The sequence below is a fragment of the Pseudonaja textilis genome, chromosome 2 (assembly GCF_049901715.1).
Source record: "Pseudonaja textilis isolate UNSWEBS1 chromosome 2, rPseTex1.2, whole genome shotgun sequence".
Taxonomy (NCBI): Eukaryota; Metazoa; Chordata; class Lepidosauria; order Squamata; family Elapidae; genus Pseudonaja; species Pseudonaja textilis.
This window is the reverse complement of record NC_141991.1, coordinates 21,300,105-21,312,988: the sequence shown is the minus strand read 5'-3', so window position 1 is coordinate 21,312,988 and position 12,884 is coordinate 21,300,105. Positions and strand designations below refer to the sequence as shown.

Below are 12,884 nucleotides of genomic sequence, written 5' to 3'. Positions count from 1 at the left end.
TTGCAATTTTTAAAGCAGAACGCCAAGTTCTTAAACCAAGTTTCCTATTCTGGATTGAATTTAATTCTCAATATCCCGAGACCAGTGTTTTCAACCTTGACCATTTTAAGATGGGTAGACTTCAACTTCTGGGAGTCGAATTCTGAGAGTTGAAGTCCTCCCACCTTAAAGTAGCCAAGGTTGAGGAAGCCTGTCCTAGACAATTTCTTACCGTAAATTCTGGCAGTGAGTCGGTACCTTCCCGTTTAGCCCGATGTTGAGGAGCCGGTTGTTCAGTAGGAGGCTCACAATACAGGTGGTTCTTCGTTAGGGTCTTGACTGAGCAGACCCCAACTCCAATCATGGCTTTTACTTCATCTTTAGAAATGGCCAGATCCAGATTTTCTCCCTGGAGGAACAGAGAACCCTTGTGAAAAGTTACTCTATACACCATGCCAGTGGAGATTCTCCATTATCCAGGTCATGGTTGTTCCAAAGGTGCTTTTTCAAAAAGCAAGTGGACTTTGTTTTTCCTTGAAGATGTTCCGATTGTCATCCAAGAAACTTTCTTTAGTTCTGACTGAATGGTTGAGGATGTAAGGATTTAAAGAACTGAAGAAGCTTCTTGGATGAGAAGCGAAATATCTTCAAGGAAAAACAAAGCCCGCTTTCTTTTTGAAAAAGTTCCTTTGGTTATTCTACACCAACACCAATGAGCTTCCCGACAGCTCATCAACTCCTTTATGAAGTTTCAGATTGTTTGCTCACCTCCAAACATTTATATGAAATAATTTAACAAATGCTACTTTACTTATTATTATTATTATATATTATAATAATATATTATTATACTATGAATAATACTAAAAACAAGAGTATCGACATCTTGCATTGTCCCAACAATACAGCACTGTCTATTTTGAGGGGTCCTGGTCTATTCATTTCCAGTTTACAAATAAATAAACAAAAATAAAAATAAAATAATCACTAGCTTGTTAGGGGCGGCAGGCAAGTTCCAGTTATTGAGATTGAGGATCCTATGTCTCTGTGAATTCCAATTATTACCAAACATGCTCCTGTTCCAGCATAGCTTATTACATTCTATAACTAAATTTGAAATCCATACAAAATACATTCTACCTCAAATGTGTTTGTTGTATTATTCATTTTCTGACAGTTAAACTTTTTCTCCATTAATCTTTCTTTCTCATATTCACACATTTCTCAAAGCCTTACTAAGAGCAAAAAATTGGCTCGTTTCCCCCGCCAGGTGCAGAATCCCACTTCATTTCCCAGATATTATTCGTTGTCATCCTTCTATCCATTAAACCAGACTTCTGTCAAGCATTCCCAGGCTACATCCGCAAGCCAAGCTCCACGCAGTGTTAGCATTTGTTCTTCCTACTTTTCCACTTTGAATAAAGCTGTGTTTTTCAAAGTTGGCAATTTTAAGATGAATGGCCTTCAGTTTCCACAATTCTCCAGACAGCAAGTTTGAAAAACACTGGTATAAAGGAACAATAGTGGCATTTCTCCAGTCATCAGGCAGAGATGCACCCCTCATGTACATATTACGTAAGTTTCTAGCTCCCTATAAACAAACCGCATCCATATTTTAATCACACCCATGCTTTAATTCTTCTCTGGTTAATTCATCCATGCCTGCAGCCATAAAAGTTTTCAACACCCTCTACATTTAAGGTTTTCTTTTCATCCATTTTTTTCCACCCCCAATCCAGAGATTAGGGCTAAAGGGAATTGTAGGCGAGAAAAAAAATGTAAAAATCCTCCCTGCCAGGTTTATGCAAGTAGAGGAGGTCTACAGCAGGGGTCCCCAACCTCTGGTCCATAGACCGGCACTGGTTTGTGGCATGCCAGAAACTGGGCCGTGCAAACAAGCAAACCTCCATCCATGGGATGCAGGCAGCATACAAAACCAGACCCCCTCTGGTCCGTGGAAAAACCTCCATCTACAGAACTGGTCCCTGAGGCCCAAAAGATTGGTGGGGTCTCTGGTCTGCAGTATCTTGTATTATTATTCCCAGGGGTTATACAGAATGTCCAAGCCTGAGGCAGATTATTTGTAAATCGGAAAAAATAATATTCTTCCAGCTTTACTTGGCTCATCAGTGTTCAGTAAGATGTGTTGGCTAGGACAAGGCATATCCCAATTCCAGCCACCATCAGCTATAGAAATTAATAGCTGATTTTGAGTTACCTCAGCCTGACATTTCTTTCTCAGGTTTGTAGTTGTGGGGGAAAAAAATGAGTGGACAGAAGACTAGCTTTATCACCATGAGGAAATGTGCTATGTAAATTAATGAATGGATCAATTGCATATGGAAATATATATACAGTTGTTTATTTGTAAATAAAGAAATACTACTTAAAAAATTGTATACGCTTTTAAATTTTAATATTTTGTTCTACACCGTCCAGACTCCCTCTTTGAGAGAGATGGGTGGTTCAGAAATTGGGAAAAATTAAAAATTAAAATTAAATGGCTGAATCTCAGCCGTAACAGCAGTATCCTACATAATACAGGATAATCACAGCCAATAACCCAAGAAGAAACATTGCCTCCACTTATGGAGAACAAGTTGTTCTGTTTACCTCCACAGAGATGATGCTTCCAGGTTTGTGACGGTAGGGTTTGGTGATGTCGTCTGTATTGAGGGGCTTCAGGAAGGGGTCAACTTCATAAGAAAAGCCAGAGGGATGAAAGGCGTTGAAGTCAAAGCTGAGATTATCCAGGACAAACTCCAGTTTTACTTGAATGGAGTGGGACAATGGCTTAATTGCTGGTGTCTTGCAAACTATAAGGTTGGAGGAATTGACTTGACATGGCTCTTCAAACTAGGATCAGAAATGAAGGGAAATTAATGACTATAATTAATTCTCCACAGTTCCAAAGCTATTGTTTTCAAGATATTTTTATTTCTGAGAAATTCCTGAGATAGCTCTCTATACCTTTTTTCAGAGCCCATTCCTATACCCAAGTCTTTAAACACAATAGACTGAGATAGAAGTGCTTCTAACCAAAATAAGGCAAAATGAGGAAATAACAGGATTAAAGATAAAAAATCAGGAATATAAAACCCAAACATTTGAGGACAATTTAGTGTTCATCATCGAGGAACCAATGGAAACAGGGATAAATTTGTTAAGGGAAATTGACAAATATGGACTAGTGGCAGGACTAAAAATTAATAAAGAAAAAACAAAAATGTTAGTAAAGAATTCAACAGAAAAACAAAAGAAGGGGTTAAAAAGAGAGTTGGGACTAAAAGTGGAAAAAAAGATTAAATATTTGGGGATTTGACTAACAGGACAACGTTCGACCATAAAGGGAGATAATTATAAGAAATCAATGTTACAATGTAAAAAAGATTTAGAGAGCTGGAAAAAGTTGCAATTATTGTCGATGGGCAGAATTGCCACGATAAAAATGAATATACTGCCAAAATTGTTATACTTATTTCAGACAATCCCCATAAAATTAGATAAAAAATACTTTGAAGAATTGAATAGAACGGTGCTTAAATTTATTTGGTTGGGAAAGAAAGCATGAATTAACGCAAAAATGCTACAAGATAGCAGAAGTAGAGGTGGCCTAGGACTCCCAAAATGGGAACTATATTATCAGGCAGCGGGATTACTCTGGATTAAAGATTGGATAAACCTAGACAATAAGAGAGTATTAATAATTGAAGGGCATGACCTTCACACAGGAAGGCATGCCTTCCTGTGGGATAAACGGGAAAGGATACATTCATATTTCTATCGCCATCAAATTAGGGACTCATTAATAAAAATATGGGAAAAGTTAAGGAAGAAGCACTATATTAAATTACTGGACTGGGTGTCACCGATGGAAGCAGTGATCTACCCAAATACAATGGAGAAGAAAAAGAGGATTAGATATAAGGAATTATTAGACAATCGGGAATTTAAAAACAACTGAAGAACTAAAAAAACCAAGGTATAATTGTGGATTGGTGGCCGTATTTGTAGATAAGAATGAGACATAAAAAAGACATGGAGGAATTTGGAATAGAAAGGGAACCCCAACAACTAGACCAAATTTTGATTGGTAAAGAAGAAAAAGTTATCACTAGAACATATAATTATTTACTTAAAGTAGAAATGGAAGAAGTAGTAGTTAAGGGCCCAATGATCGCTTGGGCACAAAATGTAGGACAGAGTATACAGCTAGAGGATTGGGAGAGAATTTGGATCAAGAACTGCAAATTAACTTTATCAACAGCATTTAAAGAAAATTTAATCAAGATGTTTTATAGATGACATTTGACACTGGCGAGATTGGCCAGAATATATCCAAATATGAAATTGCAATGCTGGAAATGTAAGCTTACAGATGGAACATATTATCATATGTGGTGGCAATGCCCAAAAGCTAAAAAATACTGGGAAAAATTGAGGAAATGGATACAAGAAATTACAGGGTATGATATTGGATTTAAACCAGAAACATTTTTATTGGGAATGATTAAAGGAAATTTAAAGAAACATATCCAATACATCATACAATACATAATAATAGTGGCAAGAATTGCATATGCCCAGAGCTGGAAAGTAAGTGAGGTACCTTCCGAGAATACGGTAATAAATAAGATACTTGATTGTGCTGAGATGGATAGGCTTATGAGGAAATTGAAAGGTAAAGAGGAGTCTGAGTTTTATGAGGTATGGGAAATGTTGTATATATGGTTAGAGAAGAGAAACAAGGTTTGATATGAAAAAGAAGTGTAAATGTAAGTAAGGCTTGACACAGTACTATTAAAATGTAAATGAATATGTGCTTTGAAAATAAATAAAATAAAATAAAAATTAATACAATTTGCAGTAAGTCATGTAAAGGAAAAAAATTCACATATATCTAGTAGTAAAAAGGTACCATTGATATATTTAAACAACGAACAATTTGTTAACAAAAAAAAATGAGGCTCACATTTGGTTATGATTCTTTTTGGCTGTTTTGCTTCAACAGAGCTAGTCTGGTGTAGTGATTAAGGCACCAGGCTAGAAACCAGAAAACTGTGAGTTCTAGTCCTGCCTCAGGCATGAAAGACAGCTGCGTGACCCTAGGCCACTCACCTCTTTCTCAACCCAAACCATCTCATAAAGTTGTTATTATGGGGCATACGGAGGGAGAAGGAGTATTAGGAATGTTCTCTGCCTTGAGTTATTTATAAAAATAGACTAGACTAGACTAGAATAGACTAGAATAGAATAGAAAATAGAAAATAGAAAATAGACTAGACTAGACTAGACTAGACTAGACTAGATTAGTTGGAAAAGGACTTTGGAGATCTAGTCCAACCCCCTGCCTAGGAAGGAAACCCTATACAACTGAAGTGATTCCCTTAACTGTGGCAAGAAAGACCATAAAGTGGGGGCAAAACTCACAACTGTCTTGCTTAAAAACAGAAATTTGGGGCTCCATTGTGGTCGTGCGTCAAGGACTACCTGTAATTGGTTCCACTGTCAATGTATTCTTACTGTTTGGGAAGTTGTTTCTAACACTCAATAAAGAATTTGCCTTCCTGTAATTTAAACCCATGCTTTTTATAGCCTGGCTCTTTGGATAGGTGGGGAACTGGTCTTTGGCATCTGGGTGATCTCAAGAATGCCTTCAGGATAGAACATGGCTGCTTTCCCCATACGTGGCATGCTGGAAACAACAGCGGAAGCCAAATGGCTCTGGCTGTTGGGATAATATCCAAACTTTTGAACCCCCTTCAATCCACCTGATTCTTCTTGACTCTGAAGAGAACAGAACATGGTTCTGATTCTCCAACCGGGATCCCTCTAGAATTAACTTGAAACAGGCTAAGAGAGATATTTTTTTTTAAAAAAATCTCACTTACTTGCTGGACACTGCAGAGAGCGTTCTCCAGACATCCTGTTTCTGGAATAATCCTTCGCCATCTTCCCACTCCCCGACGTCGGCGCTCCAAGGGTGAAATGGTGACACGGACTTTTGGCCACTGCACGACATCGAGGTTATGCCCACGAACTCTTATCTCTCGCCCGCCACTGAAATAATGCATACAGATGAACAAACATTGAAGGTTTTAGCACATTTAGTTTTGGGATTTGAAGTTTTGGGATTGTTTTCACCAAGACACGGTGGGCAACGGTGGGCCCCTTACTGGCTGTGGAATTTAGCTCCCAGAATTCCTGAGCCAGCCATTCATTCGTTTTGGCTCGGGAATTCTGGGAGTTGAAGGACACAGGTTCTTAAGGGGCCATAGTTGCCCACCTCGGCATTAAAGTAATGAAAGACAATCCCAGAGTGATTCCTTACATTTGCCTCATCAGGCAACATTGAACAGGAGGTGGCAACTTGGTGCTGTCTAAATGTACAACTTCTACAATTCATGGCCACTCAACGCCTTGTTTGAGGCTAATAATAGCAGTAGTCTGAACAGATTGTGGGTTAATAACAGATTGTGTCCTGATGACGATGACAACAACAACAACAAAAAAGTTGGAAGAGACTTGGATGTTGGACTTGGTGTAATCCCCTGCTCAGGCAGGAGACCCTATACCCGCGATGGCGAACTTATGGCATGCTATTTGCTTGGCACGTGAGCCCCAGGCAAACTTACCTCACTGCGCATGCACACGCCTCCCAGCTGGTTTTCAGCCCGTTTCATCACTTCCTGTATTTTTGGAAATACCAGAAGTGATGAAACAGGCCCATTTTTTCGGCCTACAAAGGCTGCAGAGGCTTCCCTCGAGCCTCTGGGTGGCTGAAAAGGACCTCAAATGGGCTGAAAATCAGCTGGGAGTTGCAGTGCAGGTAAGGGGGTGGCGGGAGGGAATCGTGCGTGCATGCACAGGGGGATGGGGGGCCACACGCATTACCTTCTGGGTGCTGGCACACGAGCGCACGCATGCAAGCGCGTGCACAATTTTTGGCACAGGAGCCCAAAAAGGTTAGCCACCACTGCCCTATACCATTTCAATTAAATGGCTGTCCAATCTCTTCTTAAAAATTTCCAGTGTTGGAACGCCCACAACTTCTGGAGTCAAGTTGTTCCACTGATTAATTGTTCTAGAGTTTGAATTCACAATTCAATGGACCAATAATCAAAGACAGATTAAGGCAGCCTCCTATATTTCTATTCTAATAATTGTATTCCACATTCTTATTACATGGTTTAAGGGAAATCACCTGAAAATAGCATAGCAACTATGAAAAAAAAATGTGATGTCCAACAGCAGATGCTCACAGAGTTGTCTGCCTGCTTGTGCAATTATTGGTGCTTTGTAGAGAAGATATGTGGGTGCACTGGATGATAATCACTACCCTGCAGTGGTCAGACTGCTAAATTAAGGGTGGTAGAAACTCTTTTCCAGTCACGCTTATCCAGAGGTCCATCTTGTTGGTAACAGGACACAATTCTGGCAACTCTAGATACACTGGCTGAAAGAACATCTCTACCTGACTCCTGAGAACTGCTACCAGTTGGAAAATTTGATCTGATCTGGGGAATTGTAATGGGGAACCTGCACTGGCTGCTTTCTCTTCAGGAAGACTGACTAGTTTTTGAATCAGATTAGTTTCTTCTTTATGTGGACCAGAACATCATCATCGAGAGATTTGGAGGATCACTGCCTCATGCCTACAATGCCACTGATTGTATCATATAGGCACTCATGCTCTTCTTCAAATGGTATCTATCTATTGGACCTCTGCGTTACATTTACATATAAAATTGGAAAATGACTGAAAACACATTAGATTTGCCTCAACTCTCTTCTGAGATTTTGCTTTAGTTTTAATTATTATTTTATTTTGGCCTCTATATCAGGAACCACTAGCATAGTCCTCATGATGTACCTCCACACTGTAGGTTCAGAAACACCAATAGGCAGCATGACAGAAACCTGCAGGTCATTTAATCTTAAAATGTTAAAATACCTCAGTATAAGATAGGATAGGGATCTGTCCCTCTTTTAGACACTACTGGACTTCTAAAAGTATCAATCCTAGTCATCCATAAGCCGAAGGGACAGGATTTACCAACCACAGAGCTTCACCTCAGATCTGTCCTATTTGCTGTTACCTTTGGAAACTCTTGGCTGGTTCTGCGTAGGTGATGTTGGGGTCAAGGGTGTATTTGAAGAAGGAATGCTCCAACTTCCGTTCTTGATCGCCGTATTTGACTGTGATGGAAAACTCTGTAGACACATTACTGGCGCTTGTCTGGCACATCAACTCATGTTCCTGCATCTCAGAATGACTTTAGAAGAAAAGGAAAGCAAAATAAAAATATAAACTTACTCTAGGAAATATTTAGTCTACCGATAGCACAAAACAATAAAACTTTTTCAAAGACAATTTAAAAGGCGTATCGTATTTGTGGCCAAAACCGGGCACTCTGTGGCCTTCTGTAAAATATCTTCCAGGAGCCACCAAGAGAAGACTGAATTCACAGACTTGCCTTTTCTTCCCAACCCATAAATTGTGAGAATATTCCTAGATTCTACCTTGCCATAAAAACGAATCACATCTAAATGCACAGCCAGTGTGAAATGAAAGAGAGGGAGCTATGAGACTGTAAATATATTCTGTCCCCAGAGAGACCCTGGCTTCTTTCCCTGATTTAATTAAACATTAAAAACATTTTCATGAAAAGTTTCTGAGTCTTCAGTGATATGTTTTATTACACATAAAAACTTAGTTTCTAGACTTTTGATCTTAGGGACATATAAAGGAAAACAATGGTGCAAAAAGCATTGTGTCGTAATAAAAAATAATTGGTATAAGTAAATCTTCTCCATCATTTCACATGTTCTGTCTAATGGGTCTGGAAAGCCACAAAACTCTTGTTTTCAATTTTGATAACCATTTTATTTTATTACAGTTTTAAACAATGTGTAGTCCTAACCCTATCTATCCAGAATTATTTCCTTGGATTGCATAAGATTTATTCCCAAGTATGTGTAGGATTATAACCTAAAACAGATTTAATAGGTTGTGACTGATGAATTTCTCCTATCACAAATATATTACATTCATCATAACAAAACTTTTGAATATGAACCTAGTAAGAATCACAAGGGGCTGAGCAAATCAAATCTCCTTCTTAGAAGTGCCGGATAGGGATATGGGAAGAAAGATATTCAGTTCTTGCCTGAACGAGACAGATCTAATTTGGCATCTTTTAAAACCAATATATCTTTAAAAAAATAAATTTTGCTTTAAAAAAGCATAATATAGAAGTAAGTCTGTAGCAAATTGCATAAATCCCAATAGTGGGATTCCACCGGTTCGGGCCGGTTCAAGCGAACCAGTAGTAAAAAAAACAGCTTCCGGTTTGGCTGAATTGGTATTTCTTTTTTTTTTCTCCCAACGATCAGTTGTTCTGATGATCAGCTGTGCCGGGAACCCCCTTGCTGTCTTACTGCTTTGCCCAGGTGGCTTCCCTGAGGCCCAGGAGGCAAAAAGAACAGAGCTTGGTGTGTGTGTTTGTGTGTTGCAAAAGTAAGCCACGCCCACCCAGTCACATGACCATGCCCACCCAGCTATGCCCAGAGAATGTTTGCATCCCACCCCAAATATTCATGAAAATAATGTACAAAAATGCATTGGGGAAATTATTTGGCAAAATCTATGTAGTCCAGGCAAATATATATGCATGTATAGACAGACAAACTAGAAAAGAACTGGAAAAGAAACATGAATGGAAAAATGAGAATTCAGAAACTGGGTTAAAAAATTTGCCAAAATGAAGTCAAGAAACTCCAAACTTCCAGAAAGCAGGCAGAGATTTGAGCATTCCTGGTTTTTCATGTAAGAGGACAAGGGTGGATGAGGATCTTCAACCCACCTTAAAAAGGAGGGATTTGTGCAACCCTCCCCCCAGAGTGATGTCCAACTCCATAGCATGTCTGTGATCATGCATGTATGTGTCTGACATATATCTCTCTGTGTATGACCATATAATTGTATGCAAGTATGGGGAGGAATAGCTGGATTCCAACAAAGTGCATCTTGGACAGAGCCATATTCTTACATCCCCAAACAAGAAGCCATTCTGACAAAGTTGCTGCTGCCAGACCTCCTTTCTTACATGTAGCAAGGGAAGTGTCCAACCCAAATGCTGATTCTGCTGGGATTCCCAGTCAGGAGCTTGGACCCGGTCAGCGTGAGGCTGGTTCCTCCCGCTTTGGGGCCTCGAATTGGAGAAACGAATTTCAGCTCTGGATTCTACAGAGAAGAGCAGGAAAAGAATTGTTGCATCAGGAAAGGCAAGGTGCACAAAGAAAGCCGGTGCTTGAGGAGTGAGGATGCTAGTCCTCTTGAATCCATCAGTGTATCGAATAACGACGTCCTCTAAATCAGGGTCCCCAACTCCCAGTTTGTGGATCTGCACTGGCCCACGGCATGCCAGCAACTGGGCCACGCAAACAGGTGAAGCCCCACCTGTGGGTGCAGGCAGCATGCAAAACCATGCACCTTTCGGTCTGCAGAAAAACCTCTCTCCACAGAGCCAGTCCTTGGTGCCCAAAAGGTTGGGGGCTGCTGCTCTAAATTACTGAGGGTGACCTGGTTGCTCCGGGGCCAATTTTTGCTCAGGAAACCAAACTCCCTCCATCCGGTTCACAGAAAAGAAAACCTAACCCCATTCATTGAACCAGTTCCATGTGAAAGCTTCATAAGGTGGGAGGAGAAGTGGGAATTTATGTTCCTCTGAACTATCTAGCACTCCAATTTCTATCAGTTCTACCCACCATAGCAGTACAGGGAGACATCAACTTACAACCAGTTGTTTAGTGAATGACTGAAATTGCAACACACTGAAAAAAGCGACTTACAATCAGTCCTTGCATTTATCACGTGATAAAAATTCGGGGGCTTGAAATGGTTCCAAGAAAAGCGGAAGTCTCTCTCCTTAACTGAAACCCTAAATTTTGATCATGTGACCACGGAGATGCCACCAGGGTTGTAAATGTGAAAAATGATCATAAGTTACTTTTTTCAGACCACTCACCTCCCAACAACTCTGGCCAGACTAAAAGTAAAAATAAAAGATGGTAAAACACAAAGGGAAAAAAAAATCATGAACCACTCCCAAAACAGCCTACAGTCAAAAAAAAAAGAAACCCATCTAATAAAGCTCACCCATTTTTCTATCCCTGAACTGAATGCAACCAATGAGAATATTTTTTTTGCATGTGTGAAAGATGTTCCCTCTCAACAGGTAAACATGACTGTGTGGAATCCCTTTGCACATAGGCAATTTTCTCCATGCCCCACTTGTTAATAACTAGTAGTATTAGTAGGCTGGCTATTACTGATGGCTCTGGACACATCAATAGGATATGTCTCCATTAGGCGAGAGCTTCCTAACCCTTGCAAATATACAGATAGAAGACAGTACTTATAACTCAGGGTTGAATTGTGGGGTCCTCGGTGCTCTCAAAACCTGGTGGGTTTTTTTCCCCAAACCCAAAGGTGCTTTTTCAAAAGGCAACAGGACTTTCTTTGTTTTTTCTTGAAGGTGTTTAGCTACACATCCATGAAGCTTCTTCGGCTCTCACTGAATCAGAACCGAAGAAGCTTCTTGGATGGGAAGTGAAAGGTCTTCAAGGAAAAAGCAAAGGAAGTCCAGTTGCCTCTTGAAAGAAGCATCTTTGGGACAACCGTGACCTTGATGATTGAGAAACTCCATAGACGTTTTTTCTTGCAAACGTTTCATTACCAAACTAGATAACATCATCAGTGAGCGCTGAAGAAGTTGCCTAGTTTGGTAATGGAACATCCACAAGAACACAACCAAGCTAAGAGAACATCAAGAGGCCCTTGCAAAGATCCTGGGATTTAAGTGCATTAATGGCACCATGTGCATCATGTAGGGCTTCAGTCAAGTAGAGAGACGCCTGCTTTTTCCTGGAAGTCACCCCCTCCTTTTGAGCTGTAGACTTACTTTACCTGATAGGTGAATACATGAGCAGAGATGCCTTGCCCACCTCCAGGGACTTCCACGACCACATGCCCGGACCTCTCTGTGCCGCTTCTGCCCGTGGTGCATACGATACTGCAGGACAAGGGCAGAAGAGAGGATGGAGAAGAATCCCCCACCAAGGTGCACCACATGGGCTGCTCTAAACCTGAGTTAATGAGAGGGGGGGGGGCACTTTTAGCTCTTGGCCTGGTGGGGGGAGGAGACGTCACCCACCTGAAGACTTATCCTGTTGAGCAAATGTTTTTCCTCCACAGTCTGGGACCTGGATCACTTCCTCGAGCCAAGAGCTTGGCAAATAAATCTTTTTGGCAATGCAAACGTGTGTGTTTGTGATGACCAAATTCACAGCATAAAGATGAACGGGGTGGACTCTGGGTGCCTTTCAACTCCTTGATCCAACACACTGCATTTAGTTGCCCATCTTTCATAGGACAAATCCCCTTCTATGTTCAAACATGTGTTTTGCTTCATTCGGTTCCCTAGATTTTAATTATACAGGATCTCTCAAAGCACACCTTTGTCAGAGACATCAGTCAGCAAAGTAGTGGCTTATTTATTCAAGACAATTCTCCTAAGTTATTGCAGGTGGGTTTCATTACAAAAACTGAAGCTTGCGGTTTCAAGAGCTAAAATATCCAAAGTCAGCGTTCGTGGCCATTTAGGTCTTTATTCTTCTAGAGTGGCGTCTCGGGTAGACTTCCAATCAATTTCAACTCTATGCTAGCTAGGGGATCCTGGGAATTGAAGTCCACCCATCTTAAAGTTGCCAAGATTGAAATTATCTTATCTAGATGCTGCTGGAGTCCAGTTCTTTATTGCTGTAAATAATTATAGTCTACCAATAGCTGGAGAACTAGCTATTCCCCACCCATGACCAGCCTTTCCTTCTTTGTCCCAATG

The 12,884-nt window shown here is 40.4% G+C and overlaps 1 protein-coding gene across 2 annotated transcripts in view; it reads right to left on the bottom strand.

The window, feature by feature from the left end:
• The window catches only part of PLXNB1 (plexin B1), a 170,247-nt gene that overhangs the window by 26,706 nt on the left and 130,657 nt on the right, over positions 1–12,884 (bottom strand). For both annotated transcript variants that reach the window (XM_087923446.1, XM_087923447.1), the window contains 6 exons: positions 11,951–12,056; positions 10,089–10,225; positions 8,079–8,255; positions 5,871–6,039; positions 2,593–2,835; positions 212–388 (listed from right to left, as the gene is read on the bottom strand). In XM_087923446.1, coding sequence (XP_087779572.1) covers positions 212–388; positions 2,593–2,835; positions 5,871–6,039; positions 8,079–8,255; positions 10,089–10,225; positions 11,951–12,056 — 1,009 coding nt within the window. The remainder of the gene's footprint in view (positions 1–211; positions 389–2,592; positions 2,836–5,870; positions 6,040–8,078; positions 8,256–10,088; positions 10,226–11,950; positions 12,057–12,884) is intronic.